A 23980-nucleotide genomic window follows, 5' to 3' on the forward strand; every position below is an offset into this window, starting at 1 on the left:
ACACTAACCTCCCTACCAAAGCAAACCCCATCTATATGCCTTAAACTGACCTCATTACCAAAGCAAACCCCACCTATATGCCTTACACTAACCTCACTACCAAAGCAAACCCTCATCTATATGCCTTACACTAACCTCCCTACCAAAGCAAACCCCACCTATATGCCAAACACTAACCTCCCTACCAAAGCAAACCCCTATCTATATGCCTAACACTAACCTCCCTTCCAAAGCAAACCCCTATTTATATGCCTTACACTAACCTCCCTACCAAAGCAAACCCCATCTATATGACTTACACTAACCTCCCTACCAAAGCAAACCCCATATGTATGCCTTACACTAACCTCCCTACCAAAGCAAACCCCTATCTATATGCCAAACACTAACCTCCCTACCAAAGCAAACCCCACCTATATGCCTTACACTAACCTCCCTACCAAAGCAAACCCCACCTATATGCCTTACACTAACCTCCCTACCAAAGCAAACCCCATATATATGCCTTACACTAACCTCCCTACCAAAGCAAACCCCATCTATATGCCTTACACTAACCTCCCTACCGAAGCAAACCCCACCTATATGCCTTACACTAACCTCCCTACCAAAGCAAACCCCTATCTATATGCCTTACACTAACCTCCCCACCAAAGCAAACCCCATCTATATGCCTTACACTAACCTCCCTACCAAAGCAAACCCCCATCTATATGCCTTACAATAACCTCCCTACCAAAGCAAACCCCATCTATATGCCTTACACTAACCTCCCTACCAAAGCAAACCCCACCTATATGCCTAACACTAACCTCCCTACCAAAGCAAACCCCTATCTATATGCCTTACACTAACCTCCCTACCAAAGCAAACCCCAATCTATATGCCTTACACTAACCTCCCTACCAAAGCAAACCCCAATCTATATGCCTTACACTAACCTCCCTACCAAAGCAAACCCCACCTATATGCCTTACACTAACCTCCCTACCAAAGCAAACCCCCATCTATATGCCCTACACTAACCTCCCTACCAAAGCAAACCCCTATCTATATGCCTTACACTAACCTCCCTACCAAAGCAAACCCCACCTATATGCCTTACACTGACCTCCCTACCAAAGCAAACCCCTATCTATGTGCCTAACACTAACCTCCCTACCAAAGCAAACCCCTATCTATATGCCTTACACTAACCCCCCTACCAAAGCAAACCCCTATCTATATGCCTTACACTAACCTCCCTACCAAAGCAAACCCCTATCTATATGCCTTACACTAACCTCCCTACCAAAGCAAACTCCTATCTATATGCCTTACACTAACCCCCCTACCAAAGCAAACCCCATCTATATGCCTTACACTAACTTCCCTACCAAAGCAAACCCCTATCTATATGCCTTACACTAACCTCCCTACCAAAGCAAACCCCTATCTATATGCCTTACACTAACCCCCCTACCAAAGCAAACCCCATCTATATGCCTTACACTAACCTCCCTACCAAAGCAAACCCCTATCTATATGCCTTACACTAACCTCCCTACCAAAGCAAACTCCTATCTATATGCCAAACACTAACCTCCCTACCAAAGCAAACCCCACCTATATGCCTTACACTGACCTCCCTACCAAAGCAAACCCCTATCTATATGCCTTACACTAACCTCCCTACCAAAGCACACCCCACCTATATGCCTTACACTAACCTCCCTACCAAAGCAAACCCCACCTATATGCCTTACACTAGCCTCCCTACCAAAGCAAACCCCCATCTATATGCCTTACACTAACCTCCCTACCAAAGCAAACCCCTATCTATGTGCCTTACACTAACCTCCCTACCAAAGCAAACCCCACCTATATGCCTTACACTAGCCTCCCTACCAAAGCAAACCCTGATCTATATGCCAAACACTAACCTCCCTACCAAAGCAAACCCCACCTATATGCCTTACACTGACCTCCCTACCAAAGCAAACCCCTATCTATATGCCTTACACTGACCTCCCTACCAAAGCAAACCCCTATCTATATGCCTAACACTAACCTCCCTACCAAAGCAAACCCCACCTATATGCCTTACACTGACCTCCCTACCAAAGCAAACCCCTATCTATATGCCTTACACTAACCTCCCTACCAAAGCAAACCCCACCTATATGCCTTACACTAACCTCCCTGCCAAAGCAAACCCCATCTATATGCCTAACACTAACCTCCCTACCAAAGCAAACCCCATCTATATGCCTTACACTAACCTCCCTACCAAAGCAAACCCCCATCTATATGCCTTACACTAACCTCTCTACCAAAGCAAACCCCATATATATGCCTAACACTAACCTCACTACCAAAGTAACACCTACATCTTTGTACACTAACCACTTTTCCAAACCTAACCCCTTCCAAAATGCCTAACTTCCTTTCTGTGACTATTATCTCAATCTACCCTATCCCCTAACCGTAGCTCTCCTAACACTACTTATCACACTAATCAGCTATATCACAGCCGATCACTGGAGGATGATATCCAAAACTCGCCTATATTGTTGCTAAACCCCTGTGCTAGTAACGGTTACCTAAACCTCGGCTATATATTAGCCAAGCTCCATGACCGATATCTAAACCTCAGTTGTATAGTAGTCAAGCCCAATGTTAGGAACTGTTATCCGAGGCCCGGCTATGTAACAGCGAAGCCCTGAGGCCAATAATCTGAGGCTCAGGTATACAGCAGACAAGCAGCCGAAACCATAAATAGGCTTTAACCACTTGAGGACCACAGGCTTACACCTCCTAGTGTCCAGGCAATGTTTTACAATTCAGCACTGCGCAGCTTTATCAGTTTATTGCACGGCTATACAACTTAGCAGCCAGATGAGCCTTGGCTCCTTTTCTTCCCACCAACAGAGCCTTCTGCTGGTGGGATCTTATTGCTGCTGCAATTTTTTTTTTTCATTTCTACAGTATTTTTTTTAATTAAAAACGCTTTCCCCCCTCTACCTCCCTCCACCTCCCTCCTAATTTGGCCCTGGCTGTGATCCATACTTAACAGTACCCTCTCATAGGCACCAGCCTATAAGCGGCTTTAGATTGTGAGCTGATCAGAGGGACAGCTTAGTGACAGGGCTGCCTCCTGTACATCACTGCACTAGAAGCAGGAAGCTTCTCTCCCTTTTAGTTAAAGCGGTAAAAAAAACCTGACACGATATTCAATATAAACATGTTTTCCTACTTTTTATATGCCATACGGTTATCATATTTTCCTTTGTGAGCTGACTTTGAATTTTATTAATAACTGGTTTTATTCATTATGTATTGAAGGCAGACATTCTTTCAGTGTCTCTCTGTCTGTGTCCAGGAGCTTCTCCACAGTCAGAGAATGGGTCACATTCCACACTTGATACATTTAAGTAAACACAAGATAACATAATCTACAACTTCGGATGCGCCCAGCTTTCTCTGCACTGAACTTTCAAGCTCTGTGTGTAACCCTTCCAATGCTGTTCTAGTAAAAAAAAATGCTGGTTGCATATAATATGCTGTAAATAATGTTTTAGAGCAAAGAAGTCAATGCTGGGTTTTATTCTGCTTTAAAAGAACACACATTTTCTGTCTAGTATTTTCAACAAAGTGGTTGATTCACAATTTTTTTTTAAATCCTCTCACTTTACTTATTCTTCACCTCAACTACGAGAAGAGCTAATTTATGACATTTACAAATAAGTAGAGTTAAATAATAAATCAAGACAAGTAAGGCAAGATAAATTGTGAGGTAATTTAATTCAACATAGTTATTTTGGTTGAAAAAAGACTTACGTCTTTCGAGTTCAACCAGTATAAAGTACAACTCCAGCCTGCTCCCTCACATATCCCTGCTGAGCCAGGGGAAGGTGAAAACCCCCTACATGGCATGGTCCAATTAGCCCCTAAAGGGAAAAATCCCTTCCCGACTCCAGATGGCAATCAGATAAAATCCCTGGATCAACATCATTAGGCATTACCTAGTAATTGTAGCCATGGATGTCTTTCAACGCAAGGAAAGCATCTAAGCCCCTTTTAAAAGCAGGTATACAGTTTGCCATAACGACTTCCTGTGGCAATGCATTCCACATCTTAATCACTCTTACTGTAAAGAACCCTTTCCTAAATAAATGTCTAAAACGTGTCAAGAGACAGGATTTGTGAAGTAACCCCTATGAGTGGTAAAGAAGCAGCAATGGTTTCTTATTAAAACTTACTTGAATTAAAAAAAAAGTAACTGGTGTTTGTGAAAATGTAAACCTACCGTGCGGCCTATTGTAAACACAGTAATGCTTAAATATTATTTAAAAAAAAAAAACATCTATGCCGTAAAATGTAACTTATTTCAGAATTCCTTCTTTAAATTTTGTAGGTGGATTTATAGCTCACTTTTAGCCAAAAATGTTATTGCTAGAATTAGATAGAATAGGAAAACTACATTTTTGGATGATATATTATTTGTATTATTATTTTTATATGCCATATGTTTATATAGCACCAAAAATAAAGCATAATAATCCAATAGTATATGTCCTTGTCCCCGAAAAGGGACTATCTATCTATCTAGTTCCAATACATAGCCATGCATACATGCAATAGTGTCAACATGTTCAGTGACAGAATCTGTCACTGGTTCAGGGAGAATAGGCTGGTCCTGAACACAGAAAAAACCATGGAGATGATTATCGATTTCAGGAAGCATGCCCCCTCACCACTACCAATCCAGATTGACGGCACTGAAGTGGCGAGAGTAACCTGTGTCCGCCTCCTGGGCACAACCATCTCAAATGACCTGAGATGGAAGGCTAACACAAGGTCCACCCTGCCGAAGGCCCAGGAAAGACTCTTCTTCCTCCGCTAGCTGAAAAAGTTCGGCATGCCCCATCAGGTTCTCACAAGATTCTACTCTGCCACCACAGAATCTATCCTCTGCTCTTCCATCCTGGTTTGGTACACTGGTTCCTCTGCCAGCGAAAGGAACAAACTCCCGAGGATCATTAGATCAGCAGAGAGAACCATCGGGAAACCCCTCACTTCACTTCATCTACTCTACAACTTGTGACTGCGCACTAGAGCGCTGAAGATAGCAAACGACCCCTCCCACCCTGGCCAGTACTACTTCAGTCGCCTACATTCAGGGCAGAGATTCCTGGTCATCCCCACCAGGACTATGAGGCATAGGAACTCTTTCTTCCCATCTGCTGTCATCCTCCTGAACTCCACCCATGTTCTGTCTCCACCCCCTCCATTTTAGGTTCACAGACTGGCCCTGTCCCAGACATTCTGTCTTCTTGGAACTATAATTGAGTGCTCTGACTGCCCTCATGTGCGCAGTCCTCAGTCTGTCATCTGTCATCGTGATCTGTATTATCTTGTTAAATGCTTCTGTATTATCTTGTTAAATGCTTTACCATGTATGTCTCCTGTATATTGCACTATTGTCGTGTCTTTGCAGTTGCTGAGCTCTGTATGTGCCAAACACAATTCCAGGCACGACCCTGTCATGCTTGGTGGAATAAATGATTCTGATTCTGATAGTCAATGCTCGTTCGTTCTGGAACTTTGTTTTTTAATTTAGTTAATTTAGTTATTTTTATAGGAAAATGGACCACCTGACAGAACCAGAGCAAACATGGGAAAAGACGTGGGTTAACCTTGGTGTCAGGAAATAGATGTGAGGGAAATGCAACCCAAAGAGGCACAGAAGCGGGAACCTTTCCAAATCTACCCAAAGCTAAGAGAAAGTTTTTGGCTGGAAATGGACATCACAGACAAGTAAAAGCTTTGAATGAGATTATTGTTCATGAATTGCATTTACCTGTGCGTCCATCGCGTTGGAAGTCCACATGGTACCATTCTCCATCATTGACCTTTTTCTGGATAGCTTTTATTTTAATGGTTCCTGATCCCATGTCCAAAAGCAAGTAAAGGTGCCCATCTAGCATCTCAATGGCGAAGAAGTCCACTTTAACCATTTGTGGGTTCTTGGCATCTTTTTGGTGTCGTGGTTTCCCGTGGCTGAATAGAATTAGTCCATTAGGCTCTGTTGTACGGAAGTCAAAGGATATTGAGCCAGTCTTTTTGGCATTCCATTTTGGCAAGGAAATATAAGACTCTGGAGTCTCAAAGGTGATCGGGTCAAGAGTGGCTACGTTTTCACATTTGAAGGCAACTACACCATGGACCTTCATTTTGGCATCTCCTTGTTTGGCAAGTCTTGACAATTCCAGCCGCACATCGTTGTTTTTATACACAACCTAAACACAAAAAGGACAAGCATAAACTCAGGATTGTGTAAATAGTCACTTAATTTTTGTCAGTTGTTATAGTGTTTAAATGCATATAAAGATATAGAAATGGACCCTTAAAGGGACCCTGAACACAGAAAATAAACAGAACCTGGACTTACCTGGGGATTCCTCCAGCCCTTCATCCCCCCACCCGTAGCCCACAAAGTCCCTCGGTTGTCCTCTGGGTCCCCTCCGTGGTCCCGCTGGCAGGTCCATTACCCAGGCGACTCCGGCTGAAGTCAACCACATGCCCATTGCCAGAAGCATTTCAGTCTTTCAAGAACCACACTTGCGCAAGATGCTTACAGGGCCCGGGTCAGTGATGTGCCAGGTGCGCGGATGGCCCGGGCATGCGGGACTTCAGTCAAATTCGCAGGTTAATGGAGCCGCCATTGGCTCCTTACAGGGTACCTTTAAGTACAAGAACACACATGTGGGTGGGCTTTAACATCTCAAAGACACTTAGTACATGCAGGAACCCCATTCTACTTAAACCTATACTAGAATTATCAATGCAAGTCCTCAAGAAACAAACACACAGAACATTTATATTGCGCTTTTCTCCTGGCGGACTCAAAGCGCCAGAGCTGCAGCCACTAGAACGCGCTCTATAGGCAGTAGCAGTGTTAGGGAGTCTTGCCCAAGGTCTCCTACTGAATAGGTGCTGGCTTACTGAACAGGCAGAGCTGAGATTCGAACCCAGGTCTCCTGTGTTAGAGGCAGAGCCCTTAACCATTACACTATCCAGCCACTACTATCCAGAACCCCCAAAAGATTGTGTTTTTAAGTATTCTTTCACCTTAAAGAGAAACTCCAACCAAGAATTGAACTTTATCCCAATCAGTAGCTGATACCCCCTTTTACATGAGAAATAGAATGATTTTCACAAACAGACCATCAGGGGGCGCTGTGTGACTGATTTTGTGCTGAAACCCCTCCCACAAGAGGCTCTGAATACCGCGGTACTCCTGGCAAACTGCCACAATGTAACAATGTTCACAGACAGGAAATGGCTGTTTAGAGCTGTCTGTAACAGCCAGACCAGCTAGAAACAGCTAAATAACCTGCCCACAGTAACAATGTCACCATGTAATACATGTCAGAATGTGAATCTGGGAGAGGAAAGATTTTACAATGAGCAAACACTGACTAAATCATTTATACATAATTATTGTAAAAATGAAGCACTTTTTTTTATTACATTATTTTCACTGGAGTTCCTCTTTAAACATTGGATCAGCTTTGATGGCTCTGTGAGTGCCGCAGCTGTTTTATACAAGAGGAAGTCTTAAAACATGATCTATTTGGGGTACCTGAGTAAGGACCAGAGTTAAAATTCACTGGGGGACATTTATCAAGAGTGTCTCTGGTTGAACTCAATGGATGGATGTCCTTTTTCAACCCAAATAACTATGTAACTATGTCTGAGACAAAATATTAGTAGGTTATTATGAAGCACTTCTTAATCTGCAGCAGTTTAGGGATGGATTTGCACTTTTCTTAACTGTAGTGCAGCTCTAGAAATCCATGCTAAACTGCCGCTATTATGTAGGATTTGAGAAGTTTCTTACTATCATGCAGAACAGTTTCCTCTGCTGGTTAGAACAGTTACTGACAACTGTCAGTAATGCTTTGATAAATCTGGCCCAGAAAATGATATTTCTTGGTGGGCTGAATGGATGTCTCTTCAGTTACAGACCTGCTGGACAAGGACCTGCAGAGAGCTGCTCTTGACAGGCGGTAGCTGATAGAATCCGATAGCAGGGATGGGTACACACCTTAGCTGGTTTACCATCTATGATTGGCTACTGGCACAGAATAACTGCTTATACCTTATGTACTGGAAGTGGCACACTACCATCGTAAAATGTGGCTAGAATGCAAGTATGCAAGTATATAAGGCATATATAACATACGACTGAACAAACATCTATATTCAGTCATTCTGAGCACACTATTACTTTAAAGACTGAACTATGGATACAAAGAATATGTATATAAATCCTGAGGATTCTATTTGTTGTCATCTGAAGTAAATACAGTTCCGCAATTCAATACACTTGAAGAAAGTAACCACCGGTGTGCTGTCTCATCTCGTTATGTTTAGCCGATCACAACAAGAACATCATCTAAAGATTACACCAAGAATCGGTATGAAACAATTCCACAGAATTACAGCACTTCAATCATTTCAGAGCTATGAAACCTGACATCTTGACATCTGTCGAAAACGGTTATTTTCCTTCTCGTCTGTAATGATGATCATCTGGCAATAACACTTTCTCTGGCACTCACCTGGAACTGGTATGCAGATCAGGAAAGTCAGGGAAAAGTCTGGAAATCTGATTTGCACTCCTCTCTAGGTGAGTGATGTAGACAGTACTCTAAGTAGAGAATCAGTACTGCAGGCTGGAAATTACCATTTTAAAGGAAAGAGGATGAATGCAACCAGGGGCGTAACTAGAAGTAATCGGGCCCCCTCCAAGAATTTGAGTGGGCCTTCCCCGGGTGCCTGCACAGGGCCATTTTTGGGGGGCAGGAGGGGTCGTGGCATGAGGAGAGAGCATGGCCACACATCACCTTGGGCACCTCCCCTCAGCACTCCCCTCCTGAAATTATCAGTGGCAGCGGGCGGTGGCAGGCAGGACACATACCTGCATCCATCGCGGAGGTCCATCTCTAAGTGCTTCACACTACTTCCTGTTTAAACAGGAAGTAGTGTGAAGCACTTAGAGATTGGGACCTCTAGCAGTGGATGGAGGTATGTGTCCTGCCTGCTGCCGCTGCTGCCAGTGATAATTTCAGGAAGCGGGTGCTGAGATGAGAGCACAAGGTGAGGGAAGGGGGGGGGGCTGTCCCCCCTCCCCACCGATGTGCAATACTCTCCCTTCATGCTGTGACCCCTCCTGCCCCCACAAAACAGCCCTTATGGGCCCCAGAGGGGCCCTGGGCCCCCCATGGGTTCAGGGGTTGCATCCCCTATTGTTACGCCCCTGAATGCAACCTTCATAGCTCACTAACACAGTAAAGCTTAGTGTGATTTGACTTCTTAGGACTTAAGGCTTCTTTAGTAGGAGTGCTTTTTGGTCTCCTTTGGTCCCCTATACCTAGCTAGTGATTTTGGGTCACCCCAAGCTGCTTGGGTACTCTGTAACATGGTAAAGCTATTTTCTACTGGATTTTTGTACACCTACCTAGTGGCAAGACTGCAGGATAAGGGTTTTTGGTGGCCTCTGAAGCAGTGAGGACCCCCAGGAAAGAATTGTCACACTGACCTTCCTTCACCCTTTCTTTATTCCTCCACTGCAACTCGTCACTTACACTAACTGATTTTTTTGGGATAAAGTTTATTAATTCTGTGCCCAGACTTCTACCCTTGGAATACATAGTTCTGTGGCTCACCAATGAGCACAAAACAGTTATCCCGGTGAATGCCCTGCCAAAGCAAGGATCATCTGTAGTGCAGGATGCTTTTTTATTTCGGGTGTTGAGGCTGCATACTGTGCTGTCATTAAAGAAACTCTGCTGAGTCCCCAAAGTCCCACGAAAATACAACCACCAACCACAGCCCATTCTTGTTGCAATGGGGCCTCAAAGCAAAATTAAACTGGGGGCCCCCCGACCCCATCTACCTGTAAGCAGCATTAGGGACCCTTTACATCTGGCAAATAGCATCCACAGTCTCCCCCTCAATGTCACTGTGGTCCCTGGGGCCCCCACAGAGTTTTCGGCAGCATAGAAACTCTCCTGTCCCTGCTGGCATGTTCTTCCATTAATTCATGTGCTCCCATCATCATCAGGTTAGTATTTCGGGGCCCACACAGCTCTGGGCCCCCCTGCAATTGCAGTGGCTTTTCCCCTCTAGTTACGCCACTGCACTCATGTTATGTAAGAAATATGAACATTTCTACAACACATTACGTCATCTGCAGAATGCGTGTTGTAATCACTCCCACATGTACGCCATTCGCATACATCCAGGTCACATATTCCATGCGCTGCCTTCACACAACAACTTTACAGGTGGTTTGTGAATATGCCCCAACATCTGCTACCCCTTCGCACATACATAATTTTCTATAAATGCTTTTAACATTTTTTAAAACTTTTTTTGCTCAGAAAAAAAGATCTATCTATCTATCTATCTATCTATCTATCTATCTACAGTATCTATCTATCTACAGTATCTATCTATCTACAGTATCTATCTATCTACAGTATCTATCTATCAACAGTATCTATCTATCTATCTATCTATCTATCTATCTATCTATCTATCTACAGTATCTATGTATATATATATATATATATATATATATATATATATATATATACATATATATACATAGAGAGAGAGAAAAAGAGAGAGAGGGAGAGAGAAGACTTGGGGTTGCAGGCAGCACACAGGCCTGTATATTGTACTATTGCTCAAATAAACTAAGAGCTGTTTGCTGCAACCCCATGTCTTATTTCTATATTACCCTGAGGAGAATTGGCACCCCTGATCGCGTGCAAACCACCCAGGCGAGGATTAACTGTGATAGCTGCTGATTTCCCTAGGAATATATATTTATATTTATTTTTTATTAATTTTAGGTTTTTGTTTTGTTTTTTCTCCCCTTTCTCTAAAAACTCACTATAATGAATTAACCCGTGAGCCTAACATAGTGGTGTACTCCTAGGATGGCATAATAACGATGATTATAATAACAATAATAATAATATTAATAATAATAATATTACATGACTACAACTTTCAACAGATCAGATCCTAAGATCCAGTGAATTAGCTGAACTCGTTGCAGCCAGATTTGTCTATAATTGGTTATCTCTTCTCTGTAGGTTATCCCATTTCTGTATTCTGGGCAGAGCCTGAACATTATTCTGCCTGGCCTTTCATTACATTATAGCTGTTCTGCCGTCTTGGTTTGTCTTTAAGAAACACCCTGACTGAGCGGAGCCAGAACAGCAGAAGAATGATGTGTTGATGAACTCGTTTTGCTGTGTGCCTCCCCAGCACCGGTTCCACGATGTGCATAAAGGATGAGAATGCTGCGGCCACAGCAGGAGAGGAGGCGGGGAAGGAACTGTGCTGCATGGAACAGCTCTGCTTTATGTTCCACCACGCAGGAGTTATGGACAACAAAATGAATAATTAATTTTTATTACAGCAGTACAGCATCATTTCCAAGGACGCCACACTATATAGATGAAGCATAACTCTGTTGGACAAATAGTAAAATTGGGCGCTTGTCACTGTTCACACTGAGCTCGCCATCTGCCCTGAACTGCGCCGAACACACAAAGAACAATACAGAGAAAAGGAAGCTGTCTGTCCCCTCGGAGCAGGTATTCCAGTACGAGTGTCGGATAATGAGCAGATGTACGCCTTTTCTTTCTACTACAACTCGTTGGCCTTCCAGCAGAGCCCCCCCCCCATCCCTGCTCCACATTCTCTACTGCAGTGGAGGAAGACTCTGCTTGCTGTGCTCTCCATAACGCACAATGAAAAAAATGACACCTGTAAATTGTTTCCTTCTACAGCAGGTGTGGTTTGTGCCCCCTTAATGGTATTATTGCAACTGTAATAGTTGTGGCAGTGTTATTCTGTCACTTCAGTGTCATTCCAATCTGTGCCTTTTATATCACTCTTAACCCTCACTGGAGAAGTACTCAGCAGCTGATATTCAAAGTGGTCATTAATGATGATTTTAGGTAAGCTTTTAGGAAGGATTGTTGTACAAACATGAAGGGGGGGGTTGGGGTCTACCTATCGCAAAGGCTACAAATAACAACAACAGAGGATGGTGAGAGCAGTCCGACCCAGCAGAGACTAGTGACATCATCAATAATGTCCCAGAACTAAATACTTGTGCTATATTTTCACAGATCGTAAATGACTGTCTAACTTTATGTATGAAGGCCCAAACCAGGAGTGGTTTGGGCCTTCATATTCATACTTACTGAGGAAGAGAGTAGATTATTGCTGCACTTGGGTGCCTGGAGGAGTTTTTAGTTGCACATAGGGGACAGGAGGGGTTAATGGCTGCACATAGGGAACAGGAGAGGTTAATGGCTGCAATATTTTATGCAATGCAGTCATTAACCCCTCCTGGTCCCCAAGTGCTGCCATTAAATTTGCCAGGTAGACTTATACTCGAGTCAATGAGAGCGTGTAAAGAGGGTCAAATTTTGGGGTTGACTTATACACAACGTTGACTTGTACTCAAGGATATATGGTAGATCTAAGCCCATAAGCTTTTTCCATATTTTTTTTCAAAATGACCTCTGCATAGAGAGTATTACTTTTAGCAAAGAATGTAGCATTACCCTTAGTGGGCACTGTGGTAAATCGGACTCATTTTAAAAGGGTAGAACATACATCGCTTATGTATCTCTGAACCATGAAAGTGATGTAGAGGCACAACAATGTGTAATAAAAATAATGTTATTGCAAGAAAAAGAACCTTCAGTAGGGTGGTGACAGGGTCAGCGATGGGGACTGATATAACATTGGTGTTCCCAAAAGGGGCCAATATTATGTCACAAAAAGATCTCTGAAAGATTGTAAGATAAACAGTTTTATTGGTTCTGTCTCAGAGGACAGTTACAGGGTAAGGCCCAAATGGCAACAGCATCTCTCCCCTTCAGAGTTATCTGGTGAATTTTTTAATAAATCATAAACTAAAGTTTCAGTATACAAGGAGGGATCCAGAGACCATAATTCATGTAATTTTGGCCCCTTTAGCATGACTACTTTGAAGGGGGGGTGGGGGTGTCACTGCATTTCTGCCCAGAAGCCAACTGCTGAGTGGTCGATTTTTGTATTATTAAGCTTCTTTACATGCCGTAGGTAAGTAGTGGACTTTTAGACATAGACAAATGTATGACTGTTCACCTTGATGACACGTAAGGTGCTGATTGGCCAGGTATGTCTAGATAATCAGTACCTTAGGTTTGTTTTCATAAAGGCAGCTAGTGACAAAGATATGCACAATGTGGGCCACCAGGCAGGAATAAACAGACTCTGCTCAACATAAAATGGACTCTTAGGGAAATTCATTTCTAATGGAGTATATACAGCTTTTCAGTAAAGGACTTAAATGACCACTATCGTAAAAAAATGTCAAATCCCAGTATAGGTAGCCAGGTACAGGTTGTGCCCTCAGTATAGGTTAGCCAGGTAAAGGCGCCGCCCACAGTATAGGTAGCAAGCTATAGCTGCCCCAGTATAGGTAGCCAGGTACAGGTGGTGCCCCAATATAGGTTATCCAGGTACAGATGCCAAAGTATAGGTAATGAGCTATAGGTGCTCCAGTATATGTGGCCAGGTACAGGTGGCTTCCCAGTATAGGTTAGCCAAGCCATTTGAGACTTACATATCCCTGTTCCAGCACCGACTCCTTTCGGCGCGCTCTCCTCCTCTCGCTGCGCTCTCCTCCTCTCGCTGCGCTCTCCTCCTCTTGCCGCCTCGCCGTGTCCTACCACCATGGCTACTTCCGGCAGCACCGTTGACGTTATAGGAGGCACTGCTGGGGTAACCATGGAGACAGGACATAGAGGTGGCGAGAGAAGGAGAGAGCAGCGAGAGAAGTCTAAGACAGGATTATGTAAGTGTGGGTCCCTGGACCGCACAGGGCTGGCCGGCAGGCAGCTGCGGAGCGAATGAGGTCCAACCAGGGGCTTGCCTCACTTGTAGCTGGCGGCCCTGAACCTCAATATGAAGTGCCTCAACCTTTCAGACACCTCAAATTTCTTTCTCCTACTTATTGGCAGTTAGAATGCCACTACATTTTTATTGGGTGCTTATATGAAGTGCCCCACAGCCCCCACTTTAACTGGCACTGAGAATCTTCGCTTTAGGTCCAAACACATGAAGCTGTTTTGCATTTTTGCATACAGATTATATAAAAAAAAAGCTTGCAGAAACAGCTGGTCTGCGTTATCATGCATAGTAATGATATAGCCTTTCAGATTTCTATACAAGCAGCATTCAATTACTCCCAATACATATGCAATCTATATAGAAAATGTGCAGCACGGAAGAAATGTTAATTTAAATTTCATTTAGGTAATCTCTCCAGCTATCATTCTCAAATTAAATTTTGAGGGAGCTTGATTGCTTAAAAGCCTTTCCGCATAGGACCATTTGGCTGATATATGATATTAGGCTGCCGGCATCTCTCCGAGCCTTTTATGAAACTGTAGTTAAGTGTCGAACTTTTTACTCGCTAAGCGTTTCAAGGTCAGAATCACAATGGCTACATCCGCCACCGTGCCACCGAGTAACACATTCTCGCAGAAAAAGGGAACATTAATATCTTTATCAACTGGGAACCATAGAGTGGATGAAATTATCTAAAGAGGTAGAAGTCAATTTCTTATTGAGAGGATTTTGACTGAATTCAAAACAGTTTTAGCATTTCTGGCTGTGCAGAGGCGGCATAAGTGTGATCAGAGGAAACGGTTACATTATGTTTTAATCTGGAAGTCGAGCTTTCCTGCGCATTCGAGATGCTAACCTTGAGAGCGTTGCGTTGTCATTACATTCACGACATATCTCCTCTGCCCCTGCAAACCTACGTCCCTGGATATATCCTTGGTCTCGGCACTGAGCATCCGTTGCATAGACCCCCGCCCTTTATACTGGAAAATGACTATTTTCTGCTCAAGTATTCCAGGGATATGGGAAGCGCTTTGGGAATAAATATTTCAGCCTTGACATGTACTAAAGATACACTCACTCGGCGCTCTCATAGGTACAGCTATACACCTGCATAGTCTTGCAATTATCTAATCAGTCAATCACGTATCTGTAGTGTACTGCATAAAATCAAACAGATGCAGGTCAGGAGTTTCAGCCAATGTCCACATCAAGAAAGAGAGTGCAGAAAAGTCAAAGCTGAGTTATATTGACCAGGGCATTCTTCTTGCTGTAGCCGCTGTGGTTCTGGGAATTGGTATTATTTCAGACTAATGTGAAAAATAGAAAAGATCCAGCGTGTGTCGGTTCTGTCACCAGATACACCGTGTTCATCACAGAGTACAGAGGCTGGTGTGGCTGGTCTAAGCTACAGTGGGGTGCGTGTATTCACTACACAGCAATGGAATTGCCCTGCACACAGAAATATTACCAGTACCTCTGACAGGTGCACAGTGCGCAACACACAGCATGCACTATGCATAACACTAATTACCCAATGTGTGCAATATACCTGTTGCAGGGCTGGTCTTAGACTTTTTGCTGCCTGAGGCAACCTTGTGAGAATACCCCCCCCCACCCTCCACATTTGGAATGACCCGACAGCATCTGACGATATACTCTGATTCATTTAATTCAAATAAAACACTGCTGCTCTCTTGCCTTCCCCTCCTCACTGTCATACTCCTTACACAGCATGACAAGATGCTTTTCCCCAATGATGACCTCTTCACCTTGCTCTCCTCACTCACTGTCAGACTCCTCACACAGCACAACAAGCTGCTTTTCCCCAATGCTTCTCTCCAGCCTCCCCCCTCCTCACTCACTGTCAGACTCCTCACACAGCACAACAAGCTGCTTTTCCCCAATGATGCTCTCCTGCCTCCCCCTCCTCACTCACTGTCAGACTCCTCGCACAGCACAACAAGCTGCTTTTCCCCAATGATGCTCTCCTGCCTCCTCCCTCCTCACTCACTGTCAGACTCCTCACACAGCACAACAACCTGCTTTTCCCCAATGATGCTCTCCTGCCTCCCCCCTCCTCACTCACTGTCAGACTCCTCACACAGCACAACAAGCTGCTTTTCCCCAATGATGCTCTCCTGCCTCCCCCTCCTCACTCACTGTCAGACTCCTCACACAGCACAACAAGCTGCTTTTCCCCAATGCTACTCTCCTGCCTCCCCCCTCCTCATTCACTGTCAGACTCCTCACACAGCACAACAAGCTGCTTTTCCCCAATGATGCTCTCCTGCCTCCCCCTCCTCACTCACTGTCAGACTCCTCGCACAGCACAACAAGCTGCTTTTCCCCAATGATGCTCTCCTGCCTCCTCCCTCCTCACTCACTGTCAGACTCCTCACACAGCACAACAACCTGCTTTTCCCCAATGATGCTCTCCTGCCTCCCCCCTCCTCACTCACTGTCAGACTCCTCACACAGCACAACAAGCTGCTTTTCCCCAATGATGCTCTCCTGCCTCCCCCTCCTCACTCACTGTCAGACTCCTCACACAGCACAACAAGCTGCTTTTCCCCAATGCTACTCTTCTGCCTCCCCCCTCCTCATTCACTGTCAGACTCCTCACACAGCACAACAAGCTGCTTTTCCCCAATGCTACTCTCCTGCCTCCCCCCTCCTCACTCACTGTCAGACTCCTCACACAGCACAACAAGCTGTTTTTCCCCAATGCTACTCTCCTGCCTCCCCCCTCCTCACTCACTGTCAGACTCCTCACACAGCACAACAAGCTGCTTTTCCCTAATAATGTTCTCCTGCCTCCCCCCTCCTCACTCACTCACTGTCAGACTCCTCACACAGCACAACAAGCTGCTTTTCCCCAATGATGCTCTTCTGCCTCCCCCCTCCTCACTCACTGTCAGACTCCCCACACAGCACAACAAGCTGCTTTTCCCCAATGATGACCTCTTTACCTAGCTCACAGTACAAAAATACTCCCTCTGTAATCTCTTCACCTAATGCAAGTGTTTCCTTGTTTCATGACAGAACTGGCCCTGACCTGTTGCAAATATGGATAAAACTGTAGCGCACTCTCCTAGTGCAGTCCCTTTAGGGCCCTTTAACAGTGGGGTGGTGCAGTATTTTTACCGCACCTCACCACAGCCCAATGAAAGTCTATGGTGCCTTTCACACTGATGTGGTGCTGCGCAATACAATGGTAGTGGCATTTTTGCCGCACCCCCACTGCAAGGACAGATCTACGTTGCCGCACAGTTCTGTGGCGAGGTGCATTGGACCAGAAGTCATGTAAGTCTATGGCAACACAGGGTGTTTAAAAAATGTATGCGGGGGCATTGCGGTGCACATGCGCAGAAGCATATTTTTACAATACACTCACGTATTTGAGTATTTTTTTTTTGCTTGTTGGTGGTTTAACCACTTCAGCCTTTAGTCGTTTTTCACCGTATGCATCTGAGCAATTTTCACCTCCCATTCATTTACCAATAACTTTATCACTAATTATTATAATTAATTGATCTATATCTTATTTTTCCTACCACCAATTAGGCTTTCTTTGGGTGGTAGATTTTGCTATGAATTATTTTTTCTAAATGCATTTTAAAAGGAATATTAAGAAAAAAATTGATAAAAAATCATTATTTCTCAGTTTTTGGCCATTATAGCTTTACAACAATACATGCTACCATAATTAAAACCCACATATTTTAATTGTCCATTTGTCCCGGTTATTACGCCATTTAAATTATGTCTCTATCACAATGTATGGAGTCAATATTTTATTTGGAAATAAAGGTGCATTTTTTCAGATTTGCACCCATCATTATTTACAAGCTTATAATTTAAACAAAATACTAGTAATATACCCTCTTGACATGCATATAAAAAAAAGTACCCTTAGGTAATTATTTATGTTTTTTTGTTTTTAAATTGTATTTTTTTTCTTTTCTTTTCTTTTAGTTAAAAATGTTATTTGGGTATTATTTGGGTGTGGGAGGTAAATAGTTAATTTTAAATGTAATGTATTGTGTTTGTGTGAAAAAAAATGTATGTACATGTAGTTTTACTATTTGGCCACAAGATGGCCACAGTCATTTTTTTTTTATTCCATCCTGTAAGCGAGCACTCTCGCTTACAGGAAGTATAAGGAGGACGTGATTATTTTTTTGTTGTTGTTCAGAAAGACTATGGCTTCTCATATAAGCTGTCGGTCTTTCTAACCAGGACTGAGATCAATGGGAACTGTGTTCCCATTGACTGATTTCCGGGCTAACGGAGCACGAGAGCGTGTGGGCGTGCTCGGCAGCAGACTTTTGGACGTGACAGTAACATCCAAAAGGCCAAAATGGTAAACAAATGAGCGCAGGGGCGTTGTGGCGCGCATGCGCAGAAGAATATTTTTACAATACACTCACATGCACTTCCGTATTTAGGAAACTGAAAGTGAGCGCAAGCAAGCTTCACTTCCTGTTTGGCTCTCAGCGGGAAGAGGATTACTGCATGTTAACAGCTGTTTTTGGTGGTGTGGTACCGCACCGCTGCCGCCAATACACATTGTGAAACCGGCCTCAGTCTTCTAGTGCTGTTCCTTTACTCTCCTGGTGCTGTTTGCAAAGGATTTGCTGATTTTCTTGGACACAGTCTGTTAAAGGATACCCAAACTGATATGTGACATGATGAGATAGACATGTGTATGTACAGTGCCTAGCACACAAATAACTATGCTGTCTTCCTTTTTTTCTTTCTCTGTCTGAAAGAGTTACATATCAGGTATGTAAGTGGCTGACTCAGTCCTGACTCAGACAGGAAGTGACTACAGTGTGACCCTCACTGATAAGAAATGCCAACTATAAAACTCTTTCCTAGCAGAAAATGGCTTCTGAGAGCACGAAAGAGGTAAAAAGGGGAATGTCTTATCAGTGAGGGTCACACTGTAGTCACTTCCTGTGTGAGTCAGGACTGAGTCAGCCACTTACATACCTGATATTTAACTCTTTCAGGCAGAGAAAGTAAAAAAGGAACACAGCCTAGTTATTTGTGTGCTAGGCACTGTACATACACATGTCTATCTCATAATGTCACATGTCACTTCCGGTATCCTTTAATTGTGTCCCTTGTCGGGACATGAACACAGTAAATCGCTGCCTTGCATATCTATCACCAACCAAACTCATCACATGTTTATCCATGAGATCTGCTACACAAGAGACACTCTATTCAGAAATATACAGCCAGTGGCTCCTCCCTCAGGCCTAGGAGTACTGAATGATAGTTACATTAATTGTCAGGGATTTTGTTGTGCCTCAAAGTGAACCTCTGTGACTCAGCATTCGTAGACCTGAAGAGAAAGACCTTCCATAAGCTGAAATATTGCATTCCCCACAAATATTAAATATGTACAGTACATTTATTCCCACATAGCGATTTTACTTGATTCTTAGGGCAACAGTGCAAGAAAGAAGGGCGCCGACGTAACAGCAGCAATGCTATGATGTGCACCCCACCTAGCAGTAATTCGGGGCTTTGGAGGCTGGCAGCCCTCCAATTACATCTCTCTCCGAGTTGTGACAACTTAGAGAGGGAATAGTATTTAACGCCACCTGTGAGTTTAGCAGCAGCGGTGAGAGCTGTCATTCAGCTCTCTCCGCGCCGAACTGAGCGCCGCCGTCATCAGGGCCGGAGCTACCATAGAAAAAAATAGGGAATTGCCCCAGGGCCCCAGAGCCTGTAGGCGCCCCCAAGGTGTCCCTCCCCCATCTTAACTGTTGCTCCCCAGGGACTCTGCAGAGTCTGTTAAGTTGGAAGGTGATTGGGGGAGGGTCAGCAGTCAGCTCAGGGGCCCAGGAGGGAAATTTGGCTACAACAAAGGGCCTCTAATGATGCTTTTTGGTCGGGGGGTGTCTGTTGGGGGGACCCCCAGGCTAATTTTGCCCTAGGGCCCAATTGTTTCTTGAACCGGCCCTGGCAATCATAATATGCACTCTAAAGCTGAGCTCTGTGTACTGTTCTATGGCGGGGGAGGACATACGATAGGGTGGCACATGTGAGAGTAGCTTCCAATGAGAATAATGTGCTTGTGTGTCAATTACTTCATCTTTGTTGCTTAGACATCTGGCAAACCTCTACAGACACGAGACTCTTGACTGCAATGGTTCTGAGTGGTCATTGTGGCTGAGATCCATCTAGCGGGTGTTCAAAGCTTAAAGTAAATCTGTGAGTTTGGGATAGGGAAAAACAGATACTTGCCTCGGGAAGGGAAGCCACTGGATCCTTGAGAGGCTTCCTGTCTTCCTCCACCAAGCCATTTGCGAGCAGGAACCCCCGAAACGCAGCCACACTGCACCTGGGAAGTAGCACGGACCTACTCACCCTGCACCCCCGAAACGCTGCCACACTGCACCTGGGAAGTAGCACGGACCTACTCACCCTGCACCCCCGAAACGCTGCCACACTGCACCTGGGAAGTAGCACGGACCTACTCACCCTGCACTCCCGAAACGCTGCCACATGGCACCTGGGAAGTAGCACGGACCTACTCACCCTGCACCCCCGAAACGCTGCTACACGGCACCTGGGGAGTAGCACGGACCTACTCACCCCGCACCCCCGAAACGCTGCCACACTGCACCTGGGAAGTAGCACAGACCTACTCACCCCGCACCCCCGAAACGCTGCCACACGGCACCTGGGGAGTAGCACGGACCTACTCACCCCGCACCCCTGAAACGCTGCCACACTGCACCTGGGAAGTAGCACGGACCTACTCACCCCGCACCCCACGAAACGCTGCTACGCTGCACCTGGGAAGTAGCACAGACCTACTCACCCCGCACCCCCGAAACGCTGCCACACTGCACCTGGGAAGTAGCACAGACCTACTCACCCCGCACCCCTGAAACGCTGCCACACTGCACCTGGGAAGTAGCACAGACCTACTCACCCCGCACCCCACGAAACGCTGCCACGCTGCACCTGGGAAGTAGCACAGACCTACTCACCCCGCACCCCCGAAACGCTGCCACTCTGCACCTGGGAAGTAGCACAGACCTACTTACCCTGCACCCCCGAAACGCTGCCACGCTGCACCTGGGAAGTAGCACAGACCTACTCACCCCGCACCCCCGAAACGCTGCCACACGGCACCTGGGGAGTAGCACGGACCTACTCAGGCTATTATGGAAAAAGCCGAGCCCAATCAGTATTGTGCTACTGTGCATGTACATCAAACAGATTTATGTAGGGGAAGGCAAAGAAATGATTAGGAGAATTAGGACAGGAGAAACCTCTGAATCATCCAGTAACTTCCCTCTATTGAGGTAAGTGCCCAAATTGGCCACTTTTTTCCCCTTCCTTTAAGGTCTCTTTCACATGGGAGGCTAAAAGCAGTGAATTCATCGCCTGTCATCGGGTCCCGTGCACCCTCTGAGTGCTTGCAAGTAGGAGAGGCAAGTTTTGGCATGTCAAGTGTTTTGCTGCCTGATAACACCATCAATGTCCAATGATGACACTCATAGTGGTAGAAATGCTGCCATTCACCTGCATAAAACTGAAATTAAGCCATAAAACTTGCAATTTCCTGTTTTTTGGTCATTTCCTGTGTCATGGCTGCATGGTCCACATGGGTCAACTAAGTAGCCAACAGCAAAAAATCATTTTCTTTCTTAGTCAATCCTGTAGGTATTCTGAATTATATTCAGGAAAGGTCCTCATTATCATACTACATGTGGTTTACATTTACAAACTGAAGCACTATGATATAAAGACAATGGGCTTGATTCACAAAGCGGTGCACTGCTAAGTGCTAACCCAGTTAGAGACTTTAGGCGTGATAACCATTGCACCACGCTGGTGAAAAGACAGTTTAGGTGTGATAAGTTTAGGCGTAATAAGCTTAGACAAGTATAGTCCCGCGCACAAAGCAGCGCCATTAAACTCTATGCGAAGTGTACCAGACTTTGCTAGCGCAAAACCTTTGATCAGCTGTGCACTGCGGTGCTGATGCAGTTGGTGCTTAAACTTATCACGCCTAAACTTATCACACCTAAACTTATCATGCCTAAACTTATCACACCTAAACTTATCACACCTAAACTTATCACGCCTAAACTTATCACGCCTAAACTTATTACTTATCACACCAGGGGCTCGATTCACAAAGCGGTGCAAAGTGTTAGCACCATGGTGAAAAGGCCCTTATCACGCCTAAAGTCACTTTAGGCATGATAAGAAGAAACTCGCGCGAAGTTGCCGCGCGTACGCGCGTACGCGCGTACGCGCGTAAGTGCGCGCGCAACACCCGACGCTTCGCGTGAAGCTCCCATTAAGCCCTATGGGACTTTGCGCGCGCTCTCGGCCCTATGGTAACTTCGCGCGAAGAGCAGGAATAATCGGTGATAACTCAGTGGTGAAAAGGTCATCACGCCTAAAGTCTTTTAGGCGTGATAACTGGGTTAGCACCGCTTTGTGAATCGAGCCCCTAGGGCTCGATTCACAAAGCGGTGCTAACCCAGTTAGAGACTTTAGGCATGATAACCATTGCACCACTCTGGTGAAAAGCCAGTTTAGGGGCCTGATTCACAAAGCGGTGCTAACAGTTAGCACCCTGGTGAAAAGCCCTTTATCATGCCTAAACTCAGTTTAGGCATGATAAGTTTAGGTGTGATAAGTTTAGGTGTGATAAGTTTAGGCATGATAAGTTTAGGTGTGATAAGTTTAGGTGTGATAAGTTTAAGCGCCAACTGCGTTAGCACCGCAGTGCACAGCTGATCAAAAGTTTTACGCTAGCAAAGACTGGTGCACTTCGCATTGAGTTTAATGGCGCTGCTTTGCATGCGGGACTTTGCACGCTATCTACACTTATCTAAACTTAGCATGCCTAAACTTATCACACCTAAACTTATCACACCTAAACTTATCACGCCTAAACTGGCTTTTCACCAGCGTGGTGCAATGGTTATCACGCCTAAAGTCTCTAACTGGGTTAGCACCGCATGGGGCTCGATTCACCAAGCGGTGCAAAGTGTTAGCACCGTGGTGAAAAGGCCCTTATCACGCCTAAAGTCACTTTAGGCATGATAAGAAAAAACTCGCGCGAAGTTGCCGCGCGTACGCGCGTAAGTGCGCGCGCAACACCCGACGCTTCGCGCGAAGCTCCCATTAAGCCCTATGGTACGGTAACTTCGCGCGAAGAGCAGGAAAAATCGGTGATAACTCAGTGGTGAAAAGGTCATCACGCCTAAAGTCTTTTAGGCGTGATAACTGGGTTATCACCGCTTTGTGAATCGAGGCCGATAAGTTTAGGGGCTCGATTCACCAAGCGGTGCAAAGTGTTAGCACCGTGGTGAAAAGGCCCTTATCACGCCTAAAGTCACTTTAGGCATGATAAGTAGAAACTCGCGCGAAGTTGCCGCGCGCAAAGTTTTGCGCGCGCAACCGCGCGCGTGCGCGCGCAGCGTCCCCGCTTCGCGCGAAGCTCCCATTAAGCCCTATGGGACTTTGCGCGCGCTGAACGCGCGTACGCGCGGTAACTTCGCGCGAAGAGCAGGAAAAAGCGGTGATAACTCAGTGGTGAAAAGGTCATCACGCCTAAAGTCTTTTAGGCGTGATAACTGGGTTATCACCGCTTTGTGAATCGAGCCCTAGGGGCTCGATTCACCAAGCGGTGCAAAGTGTTAGCACCGTGGTGAAAAGGCCCTCTTCACGCCTAAAGTCACTTTAGGCATGATAAGAAGGGCTTCGCGCGAAGTTTCCGCGCGTAAAGTTTTGCGCGCGCTCCCGCGTGCGTGCGCGCGAAGCGCCCCGCACTTCGCGCGATGCGCCCATTAAACCCTATGGGACTTTGCGCGCGCGCCTGTGCGGGTGCGCGCGCAAAACTTTGCGCGCGATAACTTCGCGCGAAGTGCAGGCAAAAACGGTGCTAACTCAGTGGTGAAGAGGTCATCACGCCTAAAGTCCTTTAGGCGTGATAACTGGGTTAGCACCGCTT

General features: G+C 45.3%; 1 protein-coding gene across 24 annotated transcripts in view; it reads right to left on the reverse strand.

The window, feature by feature from the left end:
• Positions 1–23980, reverse strand: part of LOC137504538 (neurexin-1) — a 2090050-nt gene that overhangs the window by 1156345 nt on the left and 909725 nt on the right. For all 24 annotated transcript variants that reach the window (XM_068233108.1, XM_068233107.1, XM_068233118.1 and 21 more), the window contains one exon: positions 5843–6281. In XM_068233108.1, the coding sequence (XP_068089209.1) occupies positions 5843–6281 (439 nt within the window). The remainder of the gene's footprint in view (positions 1–5842; positions 6282–23980) is intronic.

Source organism: Hyperolius riggenbachi, chromosome 4, assembly GCF_040937935.1.
Source record: "Hyperolius riggenbachi isolate aHypRig1 chromosome 4, aHypRig1.pri, whole genome shotgun sequence".
NCBI lineage: Eukaryota > Metazoa > Chordata > Amphibia > Anura > Hyperoliidae > Hyperolius > Hyperolius riggenbachi.